Source organism: Rattus norvegicus, chromosome 2 (genome assembly GCF_021556685.1).
Source record: "Rattus norvegicus strain SHRSP/BbbUtx chromosome 2, alternate assembly SHRSP_T2T, whole genome shotgun sequence".
NCBI classification, from domain to species: Eukaryota; Metazoa; Chordata; class Mammalia; order Rodentia; family Muridae; genus Rattus; species Rattus norvegicus.
Window position 1 is genome coordinate 175,278,381 of NC_141535.1, and position 22,180 is coordinate 175,300,560.

Below are 22,180 nucleotides of genomic sequence, written 5' to 3' on the forward strand. Positions count from 1 at the left end.
TGCTGAAATCTCTACTAGGAAGGTCTCTACCCTCCGCTGCAGTGGATCTTTCCCTCCGTGCGGCACAGACTTCCAAGCTTTTTGACTACGTCTATCTCTTGTTGCTATAACAGCACTGATCTAGAACATGTATAACCCTGCATTTGTCATCCAGTTCAGAGTATAACACCAAATAGCACACAGGGAGTCCTGGGAATTCTATAGGAAGTGGGACAGGCTAGTGAAAGGAAGGGCAGCGGCAGGGACTATTTGTTAAAAAGCCAGCTGGGCAGCGGGGGCCTTAGAGAAAGAGCAAATCAAGACACTGCCCTAAGCTATGGCCCCCAGCTCTAAGAGGAACTACAAAACCCAGGATTCCCTGCGGCACGAACGGGAAGCGTCCCATCCCAGCGTGACCGTAGTGAGGGGCGGTGTCCCAGCGGCGGGAGATTCAAAACTGGCAGGAGAAGGAACATGGAGTCTTGCACGGCAGGCCAGGCTCGGACAGCCTGTGAGTGCGGGAAGGATCTGAGGGTGGTGCGGGGTGCTGCTGGTGGGGCTTGGTCTTCGCGGGAGTTGCTGCCCGGAGCACAGTTCGCTGGGGGAGTTCGCCGAAGTGTGCGCAGGGTAACCGAGCGGCAGAACCATCAAAGGGCGCTCCCCCTTATTCCCAGGTTCTGAGGCTCTAGGGTCAGGGGAATGTAGATGATCTAGATGACCCCTTAAAATTCATTAATTACTATACTTACTAAAAGTGCCACGGGACGGGATTCCTCATTGAAACATTGCCTCCCAAATTACTTGATGCCTGATCACCTGGCTGTTTAAAATGCAGAACCTGGAGGTCCGGTTTGGCGGTGCACTCCGGTAATTCCAACAGTTGCAAAGTGGAGGCTGAAGGTCAAAAGTTCATGGTCATTCTTAGCTACATAGTACATAAAGAACAGCCTGGGCTACCTGAAACACTGCTTTCTTAGAGAGAAACTCAGGTTCATGGGAAGGGCTGAAAGGATTCCACCCTATCATCTGAATGAAAAAGAAAACCTGCTTTCTTTTTACTCCTTCTCCACTAGGACACAAAGAGCAAAAATCTGTCCATCCACCTCATGAAGGAACGAGAGTTCCAGGAAAATCATTTTGTGGTGGTTGTTTTGTTTGTTTGTTTGTTTGTTTTTTGAGACCCTTTGGTATGTGGACTTGTGTGCGCAGGAGGCATACTCCAGGCCGCTGTCCTTGTTTGCTCGAGGCCCCTCCCATTCCATCTTGCTGAGTCCCCAACTCATAACTCGGAGGTGATGTCACTCACTTACTGGTTTATTTTCCATGCTTCAACAACCAACTCTTGTTCCTTGTAAACTCCCTCAGACCAACCCATGGATTTTCTGCCGTTGGCCAGCACTTTCAAATCTGTATTTGGTTGTGTGTGTCTGTTGAACTGCCAATTCAAATAAGCCCAGCCCTTCCTGAAGTCATACGGCAGGATATCGAAGATGAGGAAATAGGATAAGGAGTAAAAATGACTGGAGTGCCCAGTCAAAGACAAATCGACCATGCTCTCCTGCATATTTGTTTGTTGCTCCTGCAAAAAGTTGTCCCGCACCCTGTGTTTATTTTTATATTGTGTTCCCCGTGAAAAACAGATGGAGAGGTAAAAAGACCATGGCTAAGGCAAAACAGGAATGCTCACCAGCCCAGGGCCTGGCAGAAAGGTATCGCATGAATGATTGACTGTGCTAATGGTTGATCATGTCAGCTGTGCTCCCAAGGGACCACACGTGATAACACAACTTTGAGAAGTTAGCATCTAGTGAAGGCTGCGATGTGAAGCTACACTCCTAGCGGAGGAAAGCTGTGAAAGGTCTGGCTGGGGCCACTGAAGGAGGTTCATGAGGTAGACTTGAGAAAGAGGAGAAAGATGGGAAGATGACTCCATAGGAAAGAAGGAAATGTCTCTGGCACAGAAGGATGCTCCCTGACAGTGGGAAGAACTGGGGCACAGAGAGTGTTTCTGTGCTCTGAAGGGGCTGCTGAGGGAATTTGTTCAGAAGCAGCTTCAGAGCTGAGGTCTTCTTTTATTTTTTAAGATTCATTTTTCTTTACATGCATGTGTCTGTGAATATACACCTTGTGTGTATGGGTGCCCACAGAAGCCAGAAGAGGGCGTTGGTAGTTTCGAGCTGCCCAGTGTGGGCGCTGGGATTCCTATCTAATGCACACTCCTTGCCTATCTCCCCTCACGATTTAGATGATCGTCTCACAGCTGAGGAGATGGATGAGCAGAGGCGACAGAATGTCGCCTACCAGTACCTGTGCCGGCTGGAGGAAGCCAAGCGGTAAGCAGGGTCCACTTTCCCTATCTCTCCTATTCCAGTCACCTGTCCCCAGAGCAAATGCAGACAGGGGCTGTGCTGCAGGAAACGGCAAGTTAAAATGGTTATGTCGAGCTAGGCATGGTGATAAAAAGTTCAAGGTCAGCTGAGAAGGAGGTAGCTCAGTAAAGTGCCTGGCATACAAGTGAAGACCCGAGTTCAGACCCACGGCACACAGAAGAAGCCAGCTGCAGCAGCATGTACCTGGAATCCCAGTCCTGGGGAGGCAGAGGTGGGCAGAACTATGGAATTTATTGGCTGGCCAGCTTAGCCAATTAGGGAACTTTAGGTTCAATGAGAGACTCTGCCTCAAAACCTAGGATGGCAAGCGATCAAGGAAGATACCTCACATCGGCCTCTGGCCTCTGCATGCACGTGCACACACATGCAAAAGGGTTCCCATAAGAACAGGCACCCCACCCCCACCATTCCCACACACAGAGTTCAAAGAAGTCAGCCTCAACTACATAGCAAGTCTAAGACCAGCCTGGACTTCACGTAAACCCTATCTTGAAAAGGCTGGCAGTGGTAGCACCCATTTCTAATTCCAGCACTCAGGAGGTAGAGTCAGGTGGATCTCTGAGTTCGAAGCCAGCCTGGTCTACAGAGTCCCTGACAGCCAGGGCTACACAGAGAAACCCTGTCTGGGGGTTGACGGGGGGTGGGGATAGGGGGTGGGGGAACAAACATAGTCTTGACTAGTTTCAGGTTCAATAGAAGACACCTTATTTTCCTTAGACAAGGCCTTTCACTGAACCTGGAACTAGGCTGCTGGGGTTACAAGTGTAGCTGTGCCTGGGCTTTTATATGGGTGCAGGGGCTTTGAGCTCAGGCCCTCATGCCTATGTGGCAAGCACTCTGACCTCTTGAGTGCTTGCCACTTCCCCACTCTCTTTTTCTTTCCTTAAGAATTTTTTTTTTTTAGGGCTGGAGAGATGGCTCAGCGGTTAAGAGCACCCGACTGCTCTTCCAGAGGTCATGAGTTCAATTCCCAGCAACCACATGGTGGCTCACAACCATCTGTAAAGAGATCCGATGCCCTCTTCTGGTGTGTCTGAAGACAGCTACAGTGTACTTATATATAATAAATAAATAAATCTTTTAAAAAAAAAAGTTCAGCAAAGATTAATACACAACAATCAATTAAAAAAAAAAGAATTTTTTTTTAATTTAACTTAATGCATTTGAGTGTTTTGCCTGCATGTTTGTCTGAGGACCACGTGCATGTCTGGTACCCTTGAAGGCCAGAAGAGGGTGTCAGATCCACTGGAACTAGAGTTACAGATGTTGTGAGCTGCCATATGGGTGCCGGAATCAGACTCAGGACCTCTTAACTCTGAGCCATCTCTCCATTCCCCTTGCGAGAAGCAAGGTCTGCTTGACTCTCCTTGGAAACATACTATTGTAGAGCTCAGTATCTGGAGAATCTACCCCAGGATTCACTGTGCTTGACTTATATGGCCACCAGCAGTAAAATGCATTTATAGTCAAAGTGTGCTCAGAATCAGCCCACTGAAGCCGGCAAGACCATTGATGTTGGCCTCGTTTCTGCAGAATGCAGTTGAATTTCAGAGATGAAGTGAGGGAGATGGGTTGGGAAGTGGGAGTGAGGCTTTTCTGTTCCTTGTCCTGTCCTTCTTCCATCAAACCACAGGGCCCCTAATACTCTTATTATCCTCAGAACTGCATAGTGAGCTGTGGAGGTCATTCCATCAGACATGAGCGTTCTGTACCTAAGTTCTCAGAACTGTAAACAAGGAGAGAAATGGCAGAGTCCATTTTGTTTGAATCTGGTATGTAGCCAGACAAAGTGAGCAGTTACCTTACACAACAGGGTAAGAGTCTGGCTACACCTGTCCTTGAAGACAGGCTGAAGTGACAGTTTTGGAATTTTGGGTCTCCCTCCCTCTCCCCCTTCCCCTCTCTTTCTTTTTTCTTTTTTTTTTTTTTTTTTTTTTTTTTGGTTCTTTTTTTCAGAGCTGGGGATCGAACCCAGGGCCTTGCGCTTCCTAGGTAAGCGCTCTACCACTGAGCTAAATCCCCAGCCCCTCTTTCTTTTTTCTGAGACAGGGTTTCTCAGTGTAACCAACCCTGGCTGTCCTGGACTTGCTTTGTAGACAGACTGGCCTCAAATTCACAGAGATCCACCCGCCTCTGTCTCCCGAGTGGTGGGATTAACGGCGTGCACATGATGCCCAGCTGGTTTCCTTAAAAATACAGAAATATTGTAAGAATGTGTTTTTTTTTTTTTTTTCTTTCTTTTTTTTGGAGCTGGGGACCGAACCCAGGGCCTTGCGCTTGCTAGGCAAGCGCTCTACCACTGAGCCAAATCCCCAACCCCATAAGAATGTGTTTTTGTTTTTAACCCCAGGCGTAGGGATATGAGGTTGCTTTAGACTGCCACAGCGACTGTCTATAATTTGCTCCAACAAAGGCATGGTTTTTGCCAGCTGCAGATAGTTACTGTATGATGTTTGGAATTTTGGGACCTTTTTAGAGGGTATATAAATGTGAGGGTTGTAAGAGGCATTGGTGATGGTTGCTAAGGGGGTGGGTGGGTTTATTGTAGTTTGTTAATAGCCATAGTCAAAAAGAAAAGAAATTAGATTTAGAGATCTCTTTCTCCTCTATCAAACAAGGGATTTAAGGGTTGGATAAATCTTTAAAGGGAGGGGAAAAGAACACATAAAGTAGCAGAGACCAGCTACAACAGGCAGGTATGGGAGCCAGTCAGGGAGGCTTTCCAAGGTGAACGAGGCAAAGGGTTGGCTTATTTAGGCCTCTGTGGCAGTTTGGGGAAAGTGGGGACTCTAGGAAGAGAAGGGAAGTTAGGGATGGCCTGGTGTGTTAAGTCACTTGAGGGATGGGCAGGCCCTGCAGGTAGCAGGACCTGTATTACCTGCCAGTGGGTAAGACATGCTCTCCTGTTCACAGCTGGATGGAGGTGTGCTTGAAGGAGGAGCTTCCTTCCCCTGTGGAGCTGGAGGAGAGCCTCCGGAATGGAGTGCTTCTGGCCAAGCTGGGCCACTGTTTTGCACCCTCTGTGGTCCCCCTGAAGAAGATCTATGACATGGAACAGCTACGATACCAGGTGGACACAGTGTAATTAACCCCTTATAATTTCTCCCTCCCAAGACGCCCCTTCTCACAGCTATGAGGGTTTGGTGACCATGGAATTTAAGTGCCATAGATGGACCAGGTGTGGTACTCGTGCCTATCAGGTGGATATCTGCCAATTTGAGGCCAGCTTGATTTACAAAACATGTCCAAGACAACCAGGGCTGGCTATACTGAGAAGCCCTGTCGCTGCCATTTTTAGGAGGAAAAGTCTATAAATAATTGTACAGACAGTATCTATTCACTGGCATCTCTGCCAGGTGAGTGCTCCCCTAATAGCAGGGAGCCCTGCTGCCTGGGCCATAAGGTGCCAGGGGGTGAGACTGGCCTGGAGGTTCTTCTAGCCACAATGCACACTCCAAGGCTCATGGGCTTTGCCACCTTGAAGGGCCTTACTGGTCCTGTATCTCTTCTCCATGCTCTAACCAGCCCAAGCATCTTGTCCAGCTTGGAAGCCTTACTGCGCTGCCCTCTCTGTGCCTGCCTTTCCACTGTCTAGTTGGATCTCTGTTCCTGGTGGTTTCGGCCATTTTTCTCTTCCATGATGCAGAGGATCCACAGGCTCCTTTGTGGATCCAACAGGGTCTGTTGGCTCCTCCTACCCTTCTTCCCCACTTAAGCTGACATCTGGGCTCCTCCTATAGGGAGCCCTGAGACCTGTAGAAACATTCCCTCTTTCCTCCCTTTCAGGCGACCGGCTTGCATTTCCGGCACACGGACAACATCAACTTCTGGCTTTCTGCGGTAGCCCACATCGGTCTGCCTTCGGTAAGACTCCATTTGATCTAAGAGGACAGTTCTTTGAGGCTCTGTGCCTTTGAACATGGTTGCCTGGTCTCTGCCTTCGCCTCCCTGTGGATGAAAGAAGGGAAGGTCTCCTGGGCCGAGGCACATCAGTACTGTCATGTGGTGGCGCCCCCGTGTAGTATATATGGGGCTTGTTTAAGCCAGGCATCTTTCCACTGGAACTGCAGAGTAAAGCAAGAGCCTACCATATCCCCAGGTGGGAGACTTCAGGCTGGAGCCTTGGGCTGAAGACCCCACAGTATTCATGTTACACGTCCTTTCCCTCTGTGAATCCCAATTTGTTTCTTATCTATAAAGCAAGTATAGTAATTCTCATCTATAGTGTTAGCAGGAGAATTGCATGGCTTATGTAAATTCCCTTTGCAAAGCACTATACAAATTAAGGCCTGGCAGGATTCTACAGTGTATGGGTCCGTTGTGTTTCTTCCCTGTACCAAGGTAACTATAAAAAGATGAGGTAAGGGGTTGGGGATTTAGCTCAGTGGTAGAGTGCTTGCCTAGGAACTGCAAGGCCCTGGGTTCGGTCCCCAGCACCGAAGAAAAAAAGAACCAAAAAAAAAAAAAAAAAAAAAAAAAAGACAGTAACCAAAGATGAGGTAAGATGGCTTAGCAGGTAGAGGAGCTTGCTGCTAAACCTGACAACATGAGTTCAATTCCCAGGCACCACATGGTGGAAGAAGAGAACCAACTCCTACAAGTTGGCATCCATTCACATTTTGCTGGGTGTGATGGTGCAAACCTGTAATCTCAGCACTTGGGACGCTAAGACAGCATGATCATGAGTTTGAGGCCAGCCTGCATTATATAGTGAACCCTTTCTCAACAAAAGAAAAAAGGTTGTCTTGATGCCACATGCCTTTAATCCTAGCTCCTGGGAGGCAGAAGCAGGCAGATCTTTTATAAGTTCAAAGCCAGTCTTGTCTACATAGTGAGTTCCGGTCCAGTGCTCTTCCTGTGGGGGTGGGGCAACTTTACTAAATGAGTGGCTGGATTTGCCTTTTCCTTAGTGGGAGGACAATCAGAACAGGTGCTCTGGGGGCTGGTTCAGATTTCCCCATGGGGATGAGCCCCGATGCCCACAGTGGTTACCAGTCCATGGAAATCTTTCCTCCCTTCATCATGGTTTGCCAACTTTAGCCTCCTGGGGTCTTTTTCAGTATAGTCATGGAGGATAGAGTCTTGGTGACCTGTGGGGACTGTGAGCAGGACTCAGCTGGCATTTGGTGGCACACTGCCCCGTACCTGCAGTCTTGCAAGGCACACACAAAACAGGGTTAGAGAGGAGAGAGAGAGAGAAAGAGAGAGTGAGCCCCACTCCCCCCCCAAAAAAGGAAGGGGTAGGCAGATTTAGAGTGTGGACTGCTCTTGCAGAGGATCCCAGGTTCTATTCTCACAACTGTCTGCAGCTCCAGTTTCAGGGTATTCAATTCCCTCTTCTGTCCTCAGTGGACACTTGCATACAAATGGTGCTCATATAGATATGCACGCACACATACACACACACACACACACACAAAATAAATAAAATATTTTAAATTTTAAAATAAAATAAAATTAAAATAAATAAAAAAGAAAGAGGAGCTGGAGAGATGACTCAGTGGTTAAGAGCACTGGCTGCTCTTTCAGAACCTGGGTTCGATTCCCAGGACCCATACAGTGGCTTACGACCATCTGTAATCCAGTGCTGCCTTCTGCTCTCCATGGGCACCAAACACACAAGTGGTTCACAAACAATGCAGGTAAAACACCCACACAGATTAAAAAAAAAAAAAAAAGGAATAGGAAGGGAGTCTCAGGTTGCGGACACAGCTCAGTGGTAGAGGATTTGCAAGATTGTGAGACCCTGGACTCCTTCCAGTTTTATAGAAGAAAGCAAAAGGTTGAGCTTAGTGGTACAACTCTGATTTTGGGTTCAGGAGGCTAAGGCGGGAGGGTTGGGAGTTTCTAGACAGAGCCTGGGTTACTCAACAAAGTGGATGGCAGCTTGGGTTACGTGGTGGGACTTTTTCTCAAGAGTGAAAGAACAGCAGGAGAGATGGCTTTAAAGGCTCAGTGTACTTACTGAGTCTGCAGAGGATCCAGGTTCAATTCCCAACATCTACTTGGTTCATAACCGTCTGGAAGTCCAGTTCCCGGGACCCCAGTTCCCTCTCCTGATCTCAGCAGGCCTGTGGTGCATAAATACATATAAGCAAGGCATTTGTACACATAAAAGAAATAAACCTCAAGTTTTAAAAAGATTTATTTTATGTATGAGTGTTCTATCTGCATGTACAACTGCAGGCCAGAAGAGGGCGCCAGATTGCTGTATGTGAGCCACCATGTGGTTGCTGGGATTTGAACTCAGGGCCTCTGGAAGAGCAGCCAGTGCGCTTAAAAACTGAACTCTCTCTCCAGCCCCATTTTTTTTCCATTTTTTTTTTTAAAGAAAAAGACATTTTGGTGGGAGAAGAAGCAGTGAAGGGCATATGCTGTGTTGGTGTTGGGACATCCTTAGCTTTGGTCCCGTCTTAAGAAGCTGAATGTGGCATAGGATGTACGAAGCATATGTTTCGGTTCTCTCTCTCTCTGTTTCGGTTCTCTCTCTCTCTCTCTCTCTCTCTCTCTCTCTCTCTCTCTCTCTCATGTTTTATGATTTGTTTTTTATTTTATGTACTCTGGTTTTCTGTCTACATTTATGTCTCTGTGAGGGCGTCAGACCCCCTGGGACTGGGATTACACAGAGTTGTGAGCTACCACGTGGGTGCTGGGATTTGAACCTGGGTCCTTTGGTTGAACCTCTCCCTTTGGAAGAGCATCAAGTGCTCTTAACCACAGCACTATCACTCCAGCCCCAGGTTTCATTTCTTTTTTTTTTTTTTTTGGTTCTTTTTTTCGGAGCTGGGGACCGAACCCAGGGCCTTGCGCTTCCTAGGTAAGCACTCTACCACTGAGCTAAATCCCCAGCCCCCAGGTTTCATTTCTTAAAGAGGTTTTTACAGATCAGAGGCCTTTGGCTTGAAAATGGTGGTGTGCCGGGACCTTTGTGGGCCGTAGCAATGCGTGCCCTGTTGGGGCATCCTAGGCGCATGGTCAGCTCCCTAGTACGTTATCTCTGTGGTGGAAATCTCAGGTCAAGGACCATACTCACTCAGGCCGAGTGCCTGGGACCTGATTTTCCTCCAGGAGACGGTAGCCTGCATCCTGTAGCTCCCGAGGTCCCACCAAGTGGCCAGCTGACCCTGAACACTCTGACTATGTAACTGGCCCTGTCTTGGCTTCTAAGCCTTTTTGGCATTGGTCTGAATGGGAATGGTTATAGGAACTGACGCAGAAGCCTGGGCTTCGGGCACTCACAGCTCTGGTTGGAGAGGGATATGTTGCTTAGTGTGATTCCTCCCTTCCTGGACCAGCTTGGAAGCCTTGTTGCACAGCCCTCTTCTGTGCCGTCCTTCCCAGCGTGCAGCAACTGTGTGGTTTCTCCTCTAGACCTTCCTCCCAGAGACCACAGACATCTATGACAAAAAGAACATGCCTCGGGTGATCTACTGCATTCATGCTCTCAGGTGAGACGGCCCTGACTTTAGTCCACCAGGTTCCTCTGCCAGGATCAGGCAATAGCGATAAATGCAGTAGAAGGGAGGGAGGGAGGGAGGGCAGGCAGCAGCCGAATGAGCAGTTTCGGGAGAGCGAGATTTTATATCTGCGTTTGTATTTGCGTTCATGAGTTTGCAAGCACATTTGTGTGTGAGCCTTGTAAACGAAGGGACAGCACGATAAAGCCCTTAGTTTGCGACTGAGACATGAGTGAGTCAGAACCAGGACCCATCAAGAGATTGAATGCAGGGGTTGGGGATTTAGCTTAGTGGTAGAGTGCTTGCCTAGCAACCACAAGGCCCTGGGTTCGGTCCCCAGCTCGGGGGGGGGGGGGGGGGGGGGAGAAGAGATCGAATGCAAGCCACTTAGTGCTAGCAGGGAGGCTATTTGGTTCTATTCACAGGCAGGCATTACAGTTGGCCAAATCATAGAATGGGAGTGGTCCGTTCCCGGGTCCACCATGTCACCTTTTCACACCTTCCCTTTCGGTGTCCTTCTTTGCCTCCATTCCTGGCCTCAGTGGCTTTGTTTGCCGTAATCTTCCCCTTGTCCATCTCTACTGTGACTTCCACTGCAGTGTGCCTTCCATGGAGCTGTCACAGCTCCAGAGACTTCTATGGCTCTTGTCCCGACTGACTCTTCCTGTGTGCTGGAGTGACTGCAGGGCAACTGCTAAGTGCTCTTCACCTCTGGGTCTCCAGTGTCATTTTGCCTGTTTTGGACAAGGTGTGGAAATTAGTAGACCCCAGTGTGTCCTAATACCTCCCATTCTTCTCAGTCTCTTCCTCTTCCGGCTGGGATTGGCCCCTCAGATCCACGACTTGTATGGAAAAGTGAAATTCACAGGTAAGCCAGCTCCTTCCCCTCGTCCATAGACTAAGCGGGGGCTTAGGGGTTCAGGCCTAATGAAGAGCATCTCTGGTACCTTTGCAGCTGAGGAACTCAGCAACATCGCCTCTGAACTGGCCAAATATGGCCTCCAGTTACCGGCCTTCAGCAAAATCGGGGGCATCCTGGCCAATGAGTTTTCAGCCGATGAGGCTGCAGGTAGGGCTGGACTCTGCCCTGGAGTATGAGGTGGGAGCAGCAAGGGGGCCACTGCAAGCTTTATAGTCCTTGGGTGGCCTCATCCGTAGCAAAGGGGTCAAGCTCCCTGGCGCCACAGCTAACTGCTCTGCTCTGGACCCTTTCTGGCTTCTTGACCTTGCTGTCCTGCCCCTCCAAGTCCATGCAGCTATTCTGGCCATCAATGACGCAGTGGAGCGAGGGGTGGTGGAAGACACTCTGGTGGCCTTGCAGAATCCCAATGCTCTTCTGGGGAATCTTCGGGAACCTTTGGCAGCTGTCTACCAAGAGCTGTTGGCCCTAGCCAAGATGGAGAAGGCTGCCAATGCCAGGAATCATGTAAGAAGAAGCCTTGGGTTATAGGGGCCAATAAGTTGAGAGACCTGGGGATTCCTCAAGGGGAACTAGGACGACAGTTTGTCCTGCCTTGGGTGACCGTTAAGAAGGAGCAGAGGAGCTGGAGGGTGATTTCTGTGAGTGAGAAGGCTGGAGAAGAGGCTGGAGGGATGAGCCTCAGGCAGCTGAAGTGGGTCTGGAAGGAAGCATGAGCTGGAGACCAGACTGCAGAGTCTACAGGCTGACTGGCTTACTTGTTGGAGTCTAGAGGTAAACCCTATGTTCTCCTCAGTCCTAAGCAGGCTGGTTTTGGTCTGGCTGTCGGTCTGCCGAAATGACAAGGATAGGAAGAGATTGCACTGACCCTCGCAAATCTCTCTCTTCATCTCACTTTTTGCAGGACGATGGTCAGGACCAGGACATCTATGAGTCCTGCCTCACCCAGGCAGAGATCCAGGGCCACATCAACCTCGCCAATGGTAAGAGATGACTGAGAGAACCTGGAAGCTTGACTAAGCCCGGGGCCTTATGTGAGCCAGAGCCTGCCGTAGGGAAAGATCATAGGCCAGGGACGCTATGTCCTGCTCTCTGGCCTCAGCAAGGAGGTTCTTACCAGGGAGATCCTGTGGGGATGGAGAACTATTAAGACAGAAGCTAATGGACAAGGCTTTCAGCTCCCAGGGCTGGGGTGGATATTTGGATTCAGGTCTTTGAGGAAGGAAGTATAGGTGGGAGTAAGACCACACACCTGTGATCCCAGCAGTCAGGAGGCCAAGGCAGGATGATTAAGAGTTCAAGACCTTACAGGGTCACATTGTAGGACGTTCTCAAAAGAAAAGGAAAGAGAAGAAAGAAAGGGAAGGATGAGGACAGGTGGGGTAGAGAAGGCGGTGGGCAGAGGGGCAAACTGAAGGCTCACACTGAGGGGACGTTTGTCCGATAGGATCAGAGTGTTCTCAGGGTCTGTGACAGTGGGACAGGAGTGCTAGGAAGAGCAAGAGGAAGATGTAGGCTGTCCCACATGGCCCTCTGTGTCAGAGGTCAAGGACAAGGCAACTTTTGGGAGGCCGGAAGAAGGAAGATTTCCAAGAATGGCGGGGGTTCACAGGAGTAAGCTTCTGCACACTTGGAGATTTTCTGTCTTTCAGTCCAGGGGGCTCTGGAAGTTGTTGATGACGCTCTGGAGAGGCAGAGCCCTGAGGCCTTGCTTGAGGCCCTTCGTGACCCTGTCCTGGCCCTACAAGGGGTGAGACAAGCCTTTGCTGACTGGTACCTGGAACAGCTGACTTCAGACAGGGAGCAGAAATCACAGGTCCGCTCTGGCCAGCACCCCTCTTCCTGTAGGCTGGGAAATGGCCTCTTGCATGCATGTCATCACTGACTCCATGTTTAAATGGCTGAGTCACCCCACAAAGCCTTGTGGACCCAGCGGGCCGTCTGGGTCTGCTTAGAGTCCCTCAGAGTGAGACGGAAGGACCAGGCCAGTCCACTGGGTAACAACAGTATGCTTCCCATTGCTGAACTGGGATCTTGATTTATCAATTTTTTTTTTCTTCTTTTTTCTTTTTTTTGGGAGCTGGGGACTGAACCCAGGGCCTTGCGCTTGCTAGGCAAGCGCTCTACCACTGAGCTAAATCCCCAACCCCATCAATTTTATTTTTAATGCATTGACTCCTCTCCCACATTTTTCGTGTATATGTGTCCATAGTGTGAGTGTATGTATATATGTGTGTGCGCATGAGGGAAAGGCAAATGTATGAACGTGTGTAAGAGGCATCAAGAGTCATCCGCAGTCACTCCTCCACCTTATTCACTGAGACAGGTTCTCTTAAACTGAACCTAGAGCTTACAAGTATGACTAGTCTCACTAGGCAGGAATCTTGCACTTACTTATTTCATGGATGTGGATACCCTGTAGCTGTCTTCAGACACACCAGAAGAGGCCATCAGATCCCATTACAGATGGTTGTGAGCCACCATGTGGTCGCTGGGAATTGAACTCAGGACCTCTGGAAGAGCAGCCATCTCTCTGGCCTGAGGCTAGAGTCACAGGCAAGATTTGCATGGGTTCTGGAGATTCAAACTCCAGTCCTCTTGCTTCTGTGGTAAGCACTTTAGCAAGGAAGCCATCTCTCCAGCCCTTAATGCTGACTTAATGTCTGATGCTCTCATCTTGTCTGTTGTTATTTTAGATGTGTGCAGGGGAAAAACAATTAGAGCGCCCGAGATAGGTGGACCAGGACCTTCTACCTAAAGAGAGGCGGGCTGAGGACTAGTGGTTCCTAATACATGTTCATGACCTGGGGACTCTTCTACTGCACCTCTGCCCTCTTGCAGGAGCTGGGCCTGGTGAGGCTTCTAGAAAAGGAGGAGATCCAGGCTGGTGTGGCTGCAGCCAATGAGAAGGGTGATCAAGAGCAGGCTAGTAAGTCATCTCCAGGTGGGGGCTGGGGGATTTGCTGGCTCTTGGGAGTGTATCTTGGCCCTTTACTAGCATATGCATCGGACAACACAAACTCCCATCCAGCACCAAGCCCAGCAAAGAACCTTTCAGGCCCTCTGTCCTCTGCACCCGCTGGAGGGACACATCGAAGGAAAGATCGTGACATCTTGCTGCCAATCAGGATTTAGCCTCTAATTTTGTTTATGCCTGTTTATATTTCTTTGGCTTCTAAAATGTGATTTCTCAGGTGAGGGAAGAACACACTCTAATTCAGGGTCCTTTACAAAACCATGCAGGGCCGGAGAGATGGCTCAGTGGTTAAGAATGCTTGTTCTTGCAGAGGACCTGGGTTTGGTTCTTAGCACCTGAATGGTGGTTCACAGTCATCTGCAACTATGGTTCCAGGAATTCCAAACTGAGTCTGATGCCTTTTCTGACCTCTGCAGGTACGAAATACATGTGGTATACACACACACACACACACACACACACACACACACACACACACACACACACACACACACACACACACAGGCAAAAAAAATCCCACATGAGTGATAAAAGAAATATAAATAATTAAAACAAAAATTTATGCAAATTTATGTCTCCAGGGTGTAAACAAAGACAACTGCAGGACTTGGGCAGCCATGGGGTCTGTAGCTAGGCCTGACCTGGTTCAGTTTTGTCTCCATGTCAGGTTTGAAGTCACTTGAACAGTTTGCAGCCTCCCTTAGGCTGCTCCTGGCTGCTGCCTGCCCTATAAGCCCTATAAGAGGAAGTGTCATTCCTGATTGCCAGAGTGATCTCTGCAGATCTCTCAGTAGTGCAGCTTCTTCTCGCCATTCTTGGTTAGGTTTTGTTTTTTTGTTTTTTGTTTTTGAGATAAGATCAGCTTAAGCTAGCCTGGAGCACAAGTGAGCTAGCCACACTGTTAGCTGAGCCTCCTGCGTGCTCCTGCTACAGGCGTGAGCCACCACACCCAGTGGGCTCATCCACTCTTTCTCTCTTAAGGTTTATCTATTTGGGGGATGGTGGCCCACGCCTTTAATCCCAGCATTTGGGAGGCAGAGGCGGGTGGATCTCTGAGTTCAAGGCCAGCCTGATCTACAGAGTTCCAGGACAGCCAGGGCTACACAGATATCCTGGGGGAGAGGGGGAGATTTGTTCGTTTTTATATATTTATGTCTGTGAGTGATTTGTTTGCACGTATGTCTGCCCACTGTATGCGTACAGTGCCCGTTGAAGCCAGAAGATGGTATCAGACCCCTGGAACTGAAGTTAGGGATGGCACAAGCCACCATGTGGGTGCTAGGAACGGAATCCTACCCTCCGCAAGAGCAGCAAGTGTTGGGGGCTGCTGAGCTGTCTTTCCAGCCCTGGCTCCTTCCTTTCTTTCTTCCTTCCTTTCTTTCTTCCTTCCTTCCTTTCTTTCTTTCTTTCTTTCTTTCTTTCTTTCTTTCTTTCTTTCTTTCTTTCTTCCTTTCTGATTTATTTTATTTTATTTCAGACACTCCAGAAGAGGTCATCTGATCCCATTACAGATAGTTGTGAGCCACCATGTGGTTGCTGGGAATTGAACTCAGTCAGTGCTCTTAACCACTGAGCCATCTCTCCGCTTCTTCATTCTTTATCCTGCACTTTGGGCTTTCTTTTCATTTTTTATTTGTTTTGTTTTGTTTGTCATGTTTTTCCAGACAGGGTTGTTTCTCTGTGTAGCCCTGGCTGTCCTTGAACTCACAGAGATCTGTCTGTCCCTGTCTCCGAGTGCTGGTATTAAAGGTGTGCACCATCACTGCCTGGTCTCCCTTGCTCTTCCTTGCTTCCTTCCCAGCCCTGGCCTCTGGGCCTCTGGATAACTTTCCCCCCGTACTTCACCTGTCAGAAGCAGGTGAGACATCTGCAATGCTGTCTCCGAGGTCTTTGTAAAGTCATCTGCTTGCTCCCAGTCAGAATCCCCTCACCTCAGCACTGCCAAAACACTGGGGCGGGGCCCACTTCTACCATGGCCTCTAGAGCTGGCCACTGGGTCTTTTCCTATCTTTATTCCTCCTGGGTGCTCCTTGGAGCCAGTATCCATTTCTGCTGGTATTTTCCTAGCCCCCGAGTGTGTAAGCTCTAACCACACTTGTGTGCTATGGCCGCTTTTAGCCTCCACCACCTGCTGTGGTGCAAATGGAGCTGGCTCTTTATTTCTCTGCGCTGTCACTAGGGTTTGGTCCCCAGAGCCCTTTGACTCACTTCATCTTAGTTCTGCACCATTGCCACCTGTCAATCTTGTTCTCGCTGCCTTAGGAACTCGCCTCTGCTGTGACAGTCACTTTCTGCTGCATTCTGAGCTGCGCAGCTCCTGGGCCTAACACATTGCCTTACACAGAGCCTCTCTTTGAAAGTGCCCCATCCCCCTTTCCTCCGGAACATTTAGAAATGCATTTTTGAATCTAGTAGAATGGCTTTCTAGAAGCATCACAAAGCCATTTCCCTTAGAGGTGCCAGCAGAGCCTGGTTGGTAAGGACAGCCGAGATGACAGGGGACACTCAGCCTGTGTGGCTTCCTGCTATCCTCTGCAGTGCTCCGAGCTGTGTGGAAGATCAACAAAGCCATCCAGAGGGGAGTGGCCGCTGACACCGTGAAGGAGCTCATGTGCCCTGAAGCCCAGCTGCCCCAAGTATACCCCTTTGCCTCTGCTGTGTACCAGCAGGAGCTGGCTCTCCTCCAGAAGCAGCAACAGGGGGTAAGCAAGCTCTGGGGGTCCCAAGCAGCTGTTGGGACAGGGGGTTGGCTGGTCCTTTGATGGACAGAAATTAGGGTGTTAGAAATGATTAGAAACCATGCCAACAACAGCTTCACCAGGTAAGCGCCAGCTTTCCTGCTTTAGAGGTAAGAATGGGGGACACAGGCATTGAGTACTTGCCTGCTCAGCTGACTGGCAGGACGTGCTTTAACCACCAGGCTGCCCCACCTCAGCTCCCGTCCACACGGCTCTTCTGATAGCAAGGCATGAACTTTCCTTAGGGTCATCCCTCTCAGCTACAGAAGTTAGAGTGCACCGAGGGGGTCAGACAGAGGTGGAGAGAGAATGATGTAGGTTGAAGATGTTTTCACAAGGGCCAGTAAATTAGAGCAAGCAGTGTTAGAGGAAGTCTGGGAAGGCTTCCTGGAAGAGACTCCACAGTGAATCCCTCCATAGAACATAGTATAGACACGACCTGCACATAGCACTCGTCTTCAGAAAGGGCATGGTGACAGCAGCCGTGTGACAGGAACACAAGGGTTGACTGCAGAGTGCTGAGGGTTGTGGACTTGAGAGTTCAAGTATGACATGTGACACTGGCATTTCGCTTCTTGGTTTCTTCATAATAGTAGCGACCTCCCAGGATTGTTCAAGGACTCTGTGAGTTCTCTATGTGCCTAGAGAAGCACCTAGCCGAGAAGTCTTAGCAGTCTTTATTGCTATTTGCAGCTCTCCTTGTTGAATATAGGTAGAGTGCCCCAGACAAAGAAGAGAGAGAGAGAGAGAGAGAGAGAGAGAGAGAGAGAGAGCAGCCCAAGCAGGTGTTTGAAGAGAAGCAGGAAGAGAAGAGAAATGGGAAATGGGGCCAGGGCCTCATGGTGTATAGCGTAGCATGAGATAGCCAAGCACAGGGCCTTGGGCAGTTCTGTCTCTGTCTGACTCCCTTCCTCTCCCCCGACCCCTCTGTCTCCTTTTTGACCTTTTCAGACATGATCTCACATAGTTCATGCTGGCCTTGAACTTATTAACTTGTTATAGTTGAGGATGGCCTTGAACTCCTGATTTTCCTGCCTCTGCCTCCTGAGTACCACAAGCCCCCATCCCTACAAGTAGCTTAATGCAGTTCTTGATGGGACATGGGGACCAGAAGGGTGCTGGCAGAAGTCATGTGTTGAGTGTGGGCTCCGTAGCTCCATTTAACCTATGTTCCTAGCGATGGGTTTGACTGGGGGAAGGGGACATGAATGGTACCTGCCTCATTTAGCTTGTTATGGAAATTAAGATGATACTATGTGTGAAGTCTTCATGATGGTGTTCACAGTAAACATCCACAGGTATAAAGTATAAATGTTGGTGAATGAATGCATCCTTGGTGTTGAGCAAGTGTACTGTGGGCGGAGAATGTAGCCCAGGTGCGGCCCAGGTGTGGCCCAGGTGTGGCCCAGGTGCGGCCCAGGTGTGACCTAGGTACTGCCCAGGCTGTGAGCATGAATGGTGGTGCGGAGTGAATGGAGCTCCTAGCCCTTGGGAATGGAGATGGGATGTTGGAGAACCAGGGGCTGACTGACTCCACCAGTCCCCCAACTCCCCTCACATCTCTTCCTCTCTAGGAACTGGACCAGGAGGAGCTCTTTGTGGCTGTGGAGATGCTCTCAGCCGTGGTTCTGATTAACCGTGCTCTGGAAGCTGGAGATGCCTGTACCTTTTGGGACAATCTGGTGAACCCCGCAACTGGCCTGGCCCAGGTTGAAGAAGAAAATGCCCAACGGTGAGTGAGAAAGTCTAAACTACAGGTTAGAAGTGAAGGGATAGCATGAATGTGGCTGACACCGGGCAGACAGTAGACTGTGTCCAGTGCCCACTCTTAGTCCCAGATGCCTAGTTCTGCTCAAAGTTGCCCCTCCTGTGTTTCTTCCCCTGTGGGGGAGCACAAGATCATCCCCTTCATTTCCATTTTTTTTTTTTTTTTTTTTTGGAGCAAATGTTTGAGTGCCTACACACTGTCGGGTGCCACTCTAGGTATTGAAAACAGTGACCAAAACCAAGGGTATATAAATGCAGGGATCATAATTGGATGGACACAGCAGTATTGGATGGGCCAAACAGGACAGGATAGAGTGGGTGTGGGCAGTTTTCCTAGCCACATAAGTTATAGATGGCTTTTGAGGAAGAGGGTCATAATGAGCCTGAGTTAGTCCCATGATGCTCTTCAGGACAGGAGAGTGCCCTAGGGGCACTCACAGAACATCAGGAAGGGCTTGGGAGTAGCTCAGTGGGAGAATACTTGCATTACATGCCTGAGGCTCTGTGTTTAACCTCCCAGCGTTGCAAAAATAAAAATAAAAACAAAGACTACCAAGAAGCCAGAGTGGTGAGAAGCCAAACAGAGTGAGGCAGGGAAGGAGTGGGCTAGCAGGAACCAGCATGTGTCCTCAGACAAGGAAGGAAGCTGTGGACTGTTTGGCAAGGAAGGAGCCCTTCTGACCTGCTTTGCCAAGATCATCCTGGCTGCTGTGCTGAGACTCCACCACAGGGCCCAGGCCCAGGCAGAACGGCAAGGATGCCTTTAGTCACGCTGCAAGATCCACAGTGGGAACAGCAGGAGCGGGAAGAAGGTGGCAGCGTGTGAATGTACGCTGAAAGCAGATCTGACAGGGCTTGGTGGCAGAGGGAATGGAGTGGGAAATGACCCAACAGATGTTCATCCAGAAGGGACAGGCTGAAGCACAGAGACAGACCAGGGCGATTGGGAGTTCAGATGTGAGCTGGGGTGTTTCAGATCTCCACTGACATTCAGGTGCGGATCCTTGAGGGTCCCTGGGGGGCTGTGAGGGATGGAAGTATGCTTTTGGGGTTCATTAGCCTAAGTCACTAAAAGCCTGGAGAGTGGGTGAGATCTGGGGTAAGAGCATGAATGGAAAAGGGGTCTGTAACTCGAAGGGCTCCATGTTCCACACAGGGGGCTTGGAACTGTCTGTGAAGGGAGAAGAGACCCTGGAAATTACAGTGGTCCAGGGTGGAACCAACTCAGAGCTTTCCCCACTTGGTGGCTGTGTGCTCACCCCACTCACGTGACTCACATCACTCCTCTTCTTTGCTGCTAGTTACTTTGATGCCCTGGTGAAGGTGCAGCAGCTTCGAGGAACGCATAGAGGCTTCCTGAGCTGGAATGACCTGCAGGCGGCTGTGAGTCAAGTCAATGCACAGGTCCAGGAAGAAACTGATCGTGAGTACCCCCTCAGACACTCCCTCTCAGACAATCCCCCTCAGAGAGTCCCTCTCAGACAGCCTCCCTCAGACAGCCCCCCTAGACAACTCCCTCCTTAGACAATCCCCCTCAGACAATCCCCCTCAGACAACCCCCACCTCAGGCAAGCACACACACACACACACACACACACACACACACACAGACAGCCCAGTTTTTCCCTTAGTTTTCTGTTTGGAGTTCATCTGGCTGTCTTCCTCAGAGGTTCTCGCCATCAGCCTCATCAATGAGGCTCTGGACCAGGGCTGTCCTGAAAAGACTCTGTCTGCCCTGCTGCTTCCTGCAGCTGGCCTGGAAGATGTCAGCCTTCCTGTTGCACCCCGGTACCATCACCTTCTTGTGGCTGCCAAGAGGCAGAAAGCACAGGTAAGGTTAGGGGAGAGATGGCTGAGTTAGGCACTAAAGCAAGAGGATCAGCCTTGAGCAGATCTGTGCCAACATGAGCTCTGAAACTGTTCCAGGCTAGTGGGTACAGACCCTTCCCGGTGAGGCACAAGCAGGATTTGGCCTGTTATGGGAAAGTGGACTTCATTCCAGGACGGGGGTGGGGTGGGGGTCAGACCTGAGTGAGAATCGGGTGACTGGATTCGCCATTCTGGTCCCCAGTAATCACCTGCTCTTGAGTAGTCCCTCAGTACCCCTGGGGTGTGGAGTTATCTGTAAAACACTACATGCTCTGCCCCAGCACCTCGTGATGCAAATCCAGTGAGCTAAGGATGGACCAGGGATTTGAACTGACACACCCCTGAGTTGTGTGGCAGCAGAGTGAGGCAGAGCCATGTGGTTGAGCTACAGCCTGCAGTCTCACCCTGCACTTACTGAGTTTTCATTCCGTCTTAAGTGTTGCTTAACGTGCCTCACAAGTATTGATTTGTGAGGCTAGAGAGATGACTCAGTGGTGAAGAGTGCTCGAACGTGAATTCAGTTGCCAGTGCCCACATCAGGCTGCCCCAGCCACCTCTATTTCCAGATACAGGAGATCTAATATACTCTTCAGGGCACTTACACTCACATGTACACACCTCCACACAGATACATACATACATACCTAATTAAACAGTCTTTTTTTTTTTTTTCTTTTTAGTTTAAGAAACATCTTAGGAACAGTACCCAGTAGCTCACACCTGCAGAGTGAGGTTGGCTTGGGCCACAGACTCCACTAGTAGGATAAGACAGGGCTAGAAAAGTGGCTCAGTGGTTAAGAGCACCGGCTGCTCTTCCAGAGGTCTTGAGTTCAATTCCCAGCAACCACATGATGGCTCACAACCATCTGTAATGTGATCTGATGCCCTTTTCTGGTGTGTCTGAAGACAGCGACAGTGTACTCATATACGTAAGATAAAAAGAAAGAAGAAAAGAAAGATAAAACAGTCACCTGACACATAGTTGGTGTTCAACAAAATGTTAGTTTACATTGTTGGTTTCCGATGAGGAGAGCCGGGAGTTGGGTTGGGTTTCAGACTGACCATAGGAAGCACAGGCTTACTTGACCTGTGTACACACAATTTTCCTATCACTTTTTGGTGATAAGAAATGTGTAGCCAGGAGAAGAACAGTCAGGGCCAAGATCTGGCTGAGGGCTGTGAATGATGTAGCAGGATATGGGGAGGGCTGTGGGGTAGGTGTCCCAGCCATGGCTAAGGCACAAAGGCTAGCAATAAATCGGTTAGAAGGCACTGGATACTGAGGGTATGAATGCCGTAGAGGGCCCTGAGGCCAAGTTGAGTCGACACTCAGGTCTTGGACAGCAGAGTAAGAAAAGAGCCTTAGGTGCCTGGCAGCCATCCAAGGGAGCCACAAGGTCCTGATCCACGGAGCAGGAGGAAGGGAACAGAGAAAGCCTTCCCTGTTGCTCCAGTGTCTGCTTGTACTTTGGTTCCACCACTGGGCTTGCAGGAGCCCAGAGATACCAGTTGGGGGGGTCTTGTCTTTTTTTCCTCTCTTGCAATTTGCCAGAAAACGGGAGATCCTGGAGCTGTGCTATGGCTGGAGGAGATCCGCCAGGGAGTGGCCAGAGCCAACGAGGACACAAACACAGCTCAAAGAAGTAAGGAGCCTGGCAGTAGCAGCTGGGCGCTGGGAGGGGAGGGTGGAGCTCAGCAGCATTGCAGGGAGGGGCCTCCACCCCATCTTGCCTTAGCCATTCGAAGCATATTAGTTAGCTTTCTACTGCTGGATAAACACCATGTCTAAAGGTGACATGGAGAAGACAGGGTTTATTCAGCTTACACTTACATCACTGTCCACCATTGAAGGAAGTCAGGGCAGGAACTCAAGACAGAAACCTGGAGGCAGAGGCCATGGAGGAGTGCTGCTCACTGGCTTGTTCCTCGGGGCTTGCTCAGTTTGTTTGTTTGTTTGTTTGTTTTAAAGACTTATTTATTTATTTATTTATTTTATATATAAGTACACTGTAGCTGTCTTCAGGCACACCAGAAGAGGGCATTGGATCCCACAGATGGTCATGAACCACCATGTGGTTGCTGGG

At 49.7% G+C, this 22,180-nt stretch overlaps 1 protein-coding gene across 2 annotated transcripts in view; it reads left to right on the top strand.

Annotated features, from left to right (window-relative positions):
• The first annotated feature begins 423 nt into the window (after positions 1–423).
• The window catches only part of Iqgap3 (IQ motif containing GTPase activating protein 3), a 42,296-nt gene continuing 20,539 nt past the window's right edge, over positions 424–22,180 (top strand). The window contains exons 1-16 of one of the 2 annotated variants that reach the window (XM_087623345.1): positions 424–490; positions 2,225–2,312; positions 5,283–5,439; positions 6,156–6,233; positions 9,741–9,817; positions 10,627–10,694; positions 10,782–10,895; positions 11,074–11,252; positions 11,650–11,728; positions 12,398–12,561; positions 13,587–13,674; positions 16,261–16,424; positions 18,035–18,192; positions 19,529–19,650; positions 19,895–20,058; positions 21,649–21,739. In XM_087623345.1, the coding sequence (XP_087479471.1) occupies positions 454–490; positions 2,225–2,312; positions 5,283–5,439; positions 6,156–6,233; positions 9,741–9,817; positions 10,627–10,694; positions 10,782–10,895; positions 11,074–11,252; positions 11,650–11,728; positions 12,398–12,561; positions 13,587–13,674; positions 16,261–16,424; positions 18,035–18,192; positions 19,529–19,650; positions 19,895–20,058; positions 21,649–21,739 (1,828 nt within the window). In that variant the 5' untranslated portion in view covers positions 424–453. 2 annotated transcript variants of the gene reach the window in all.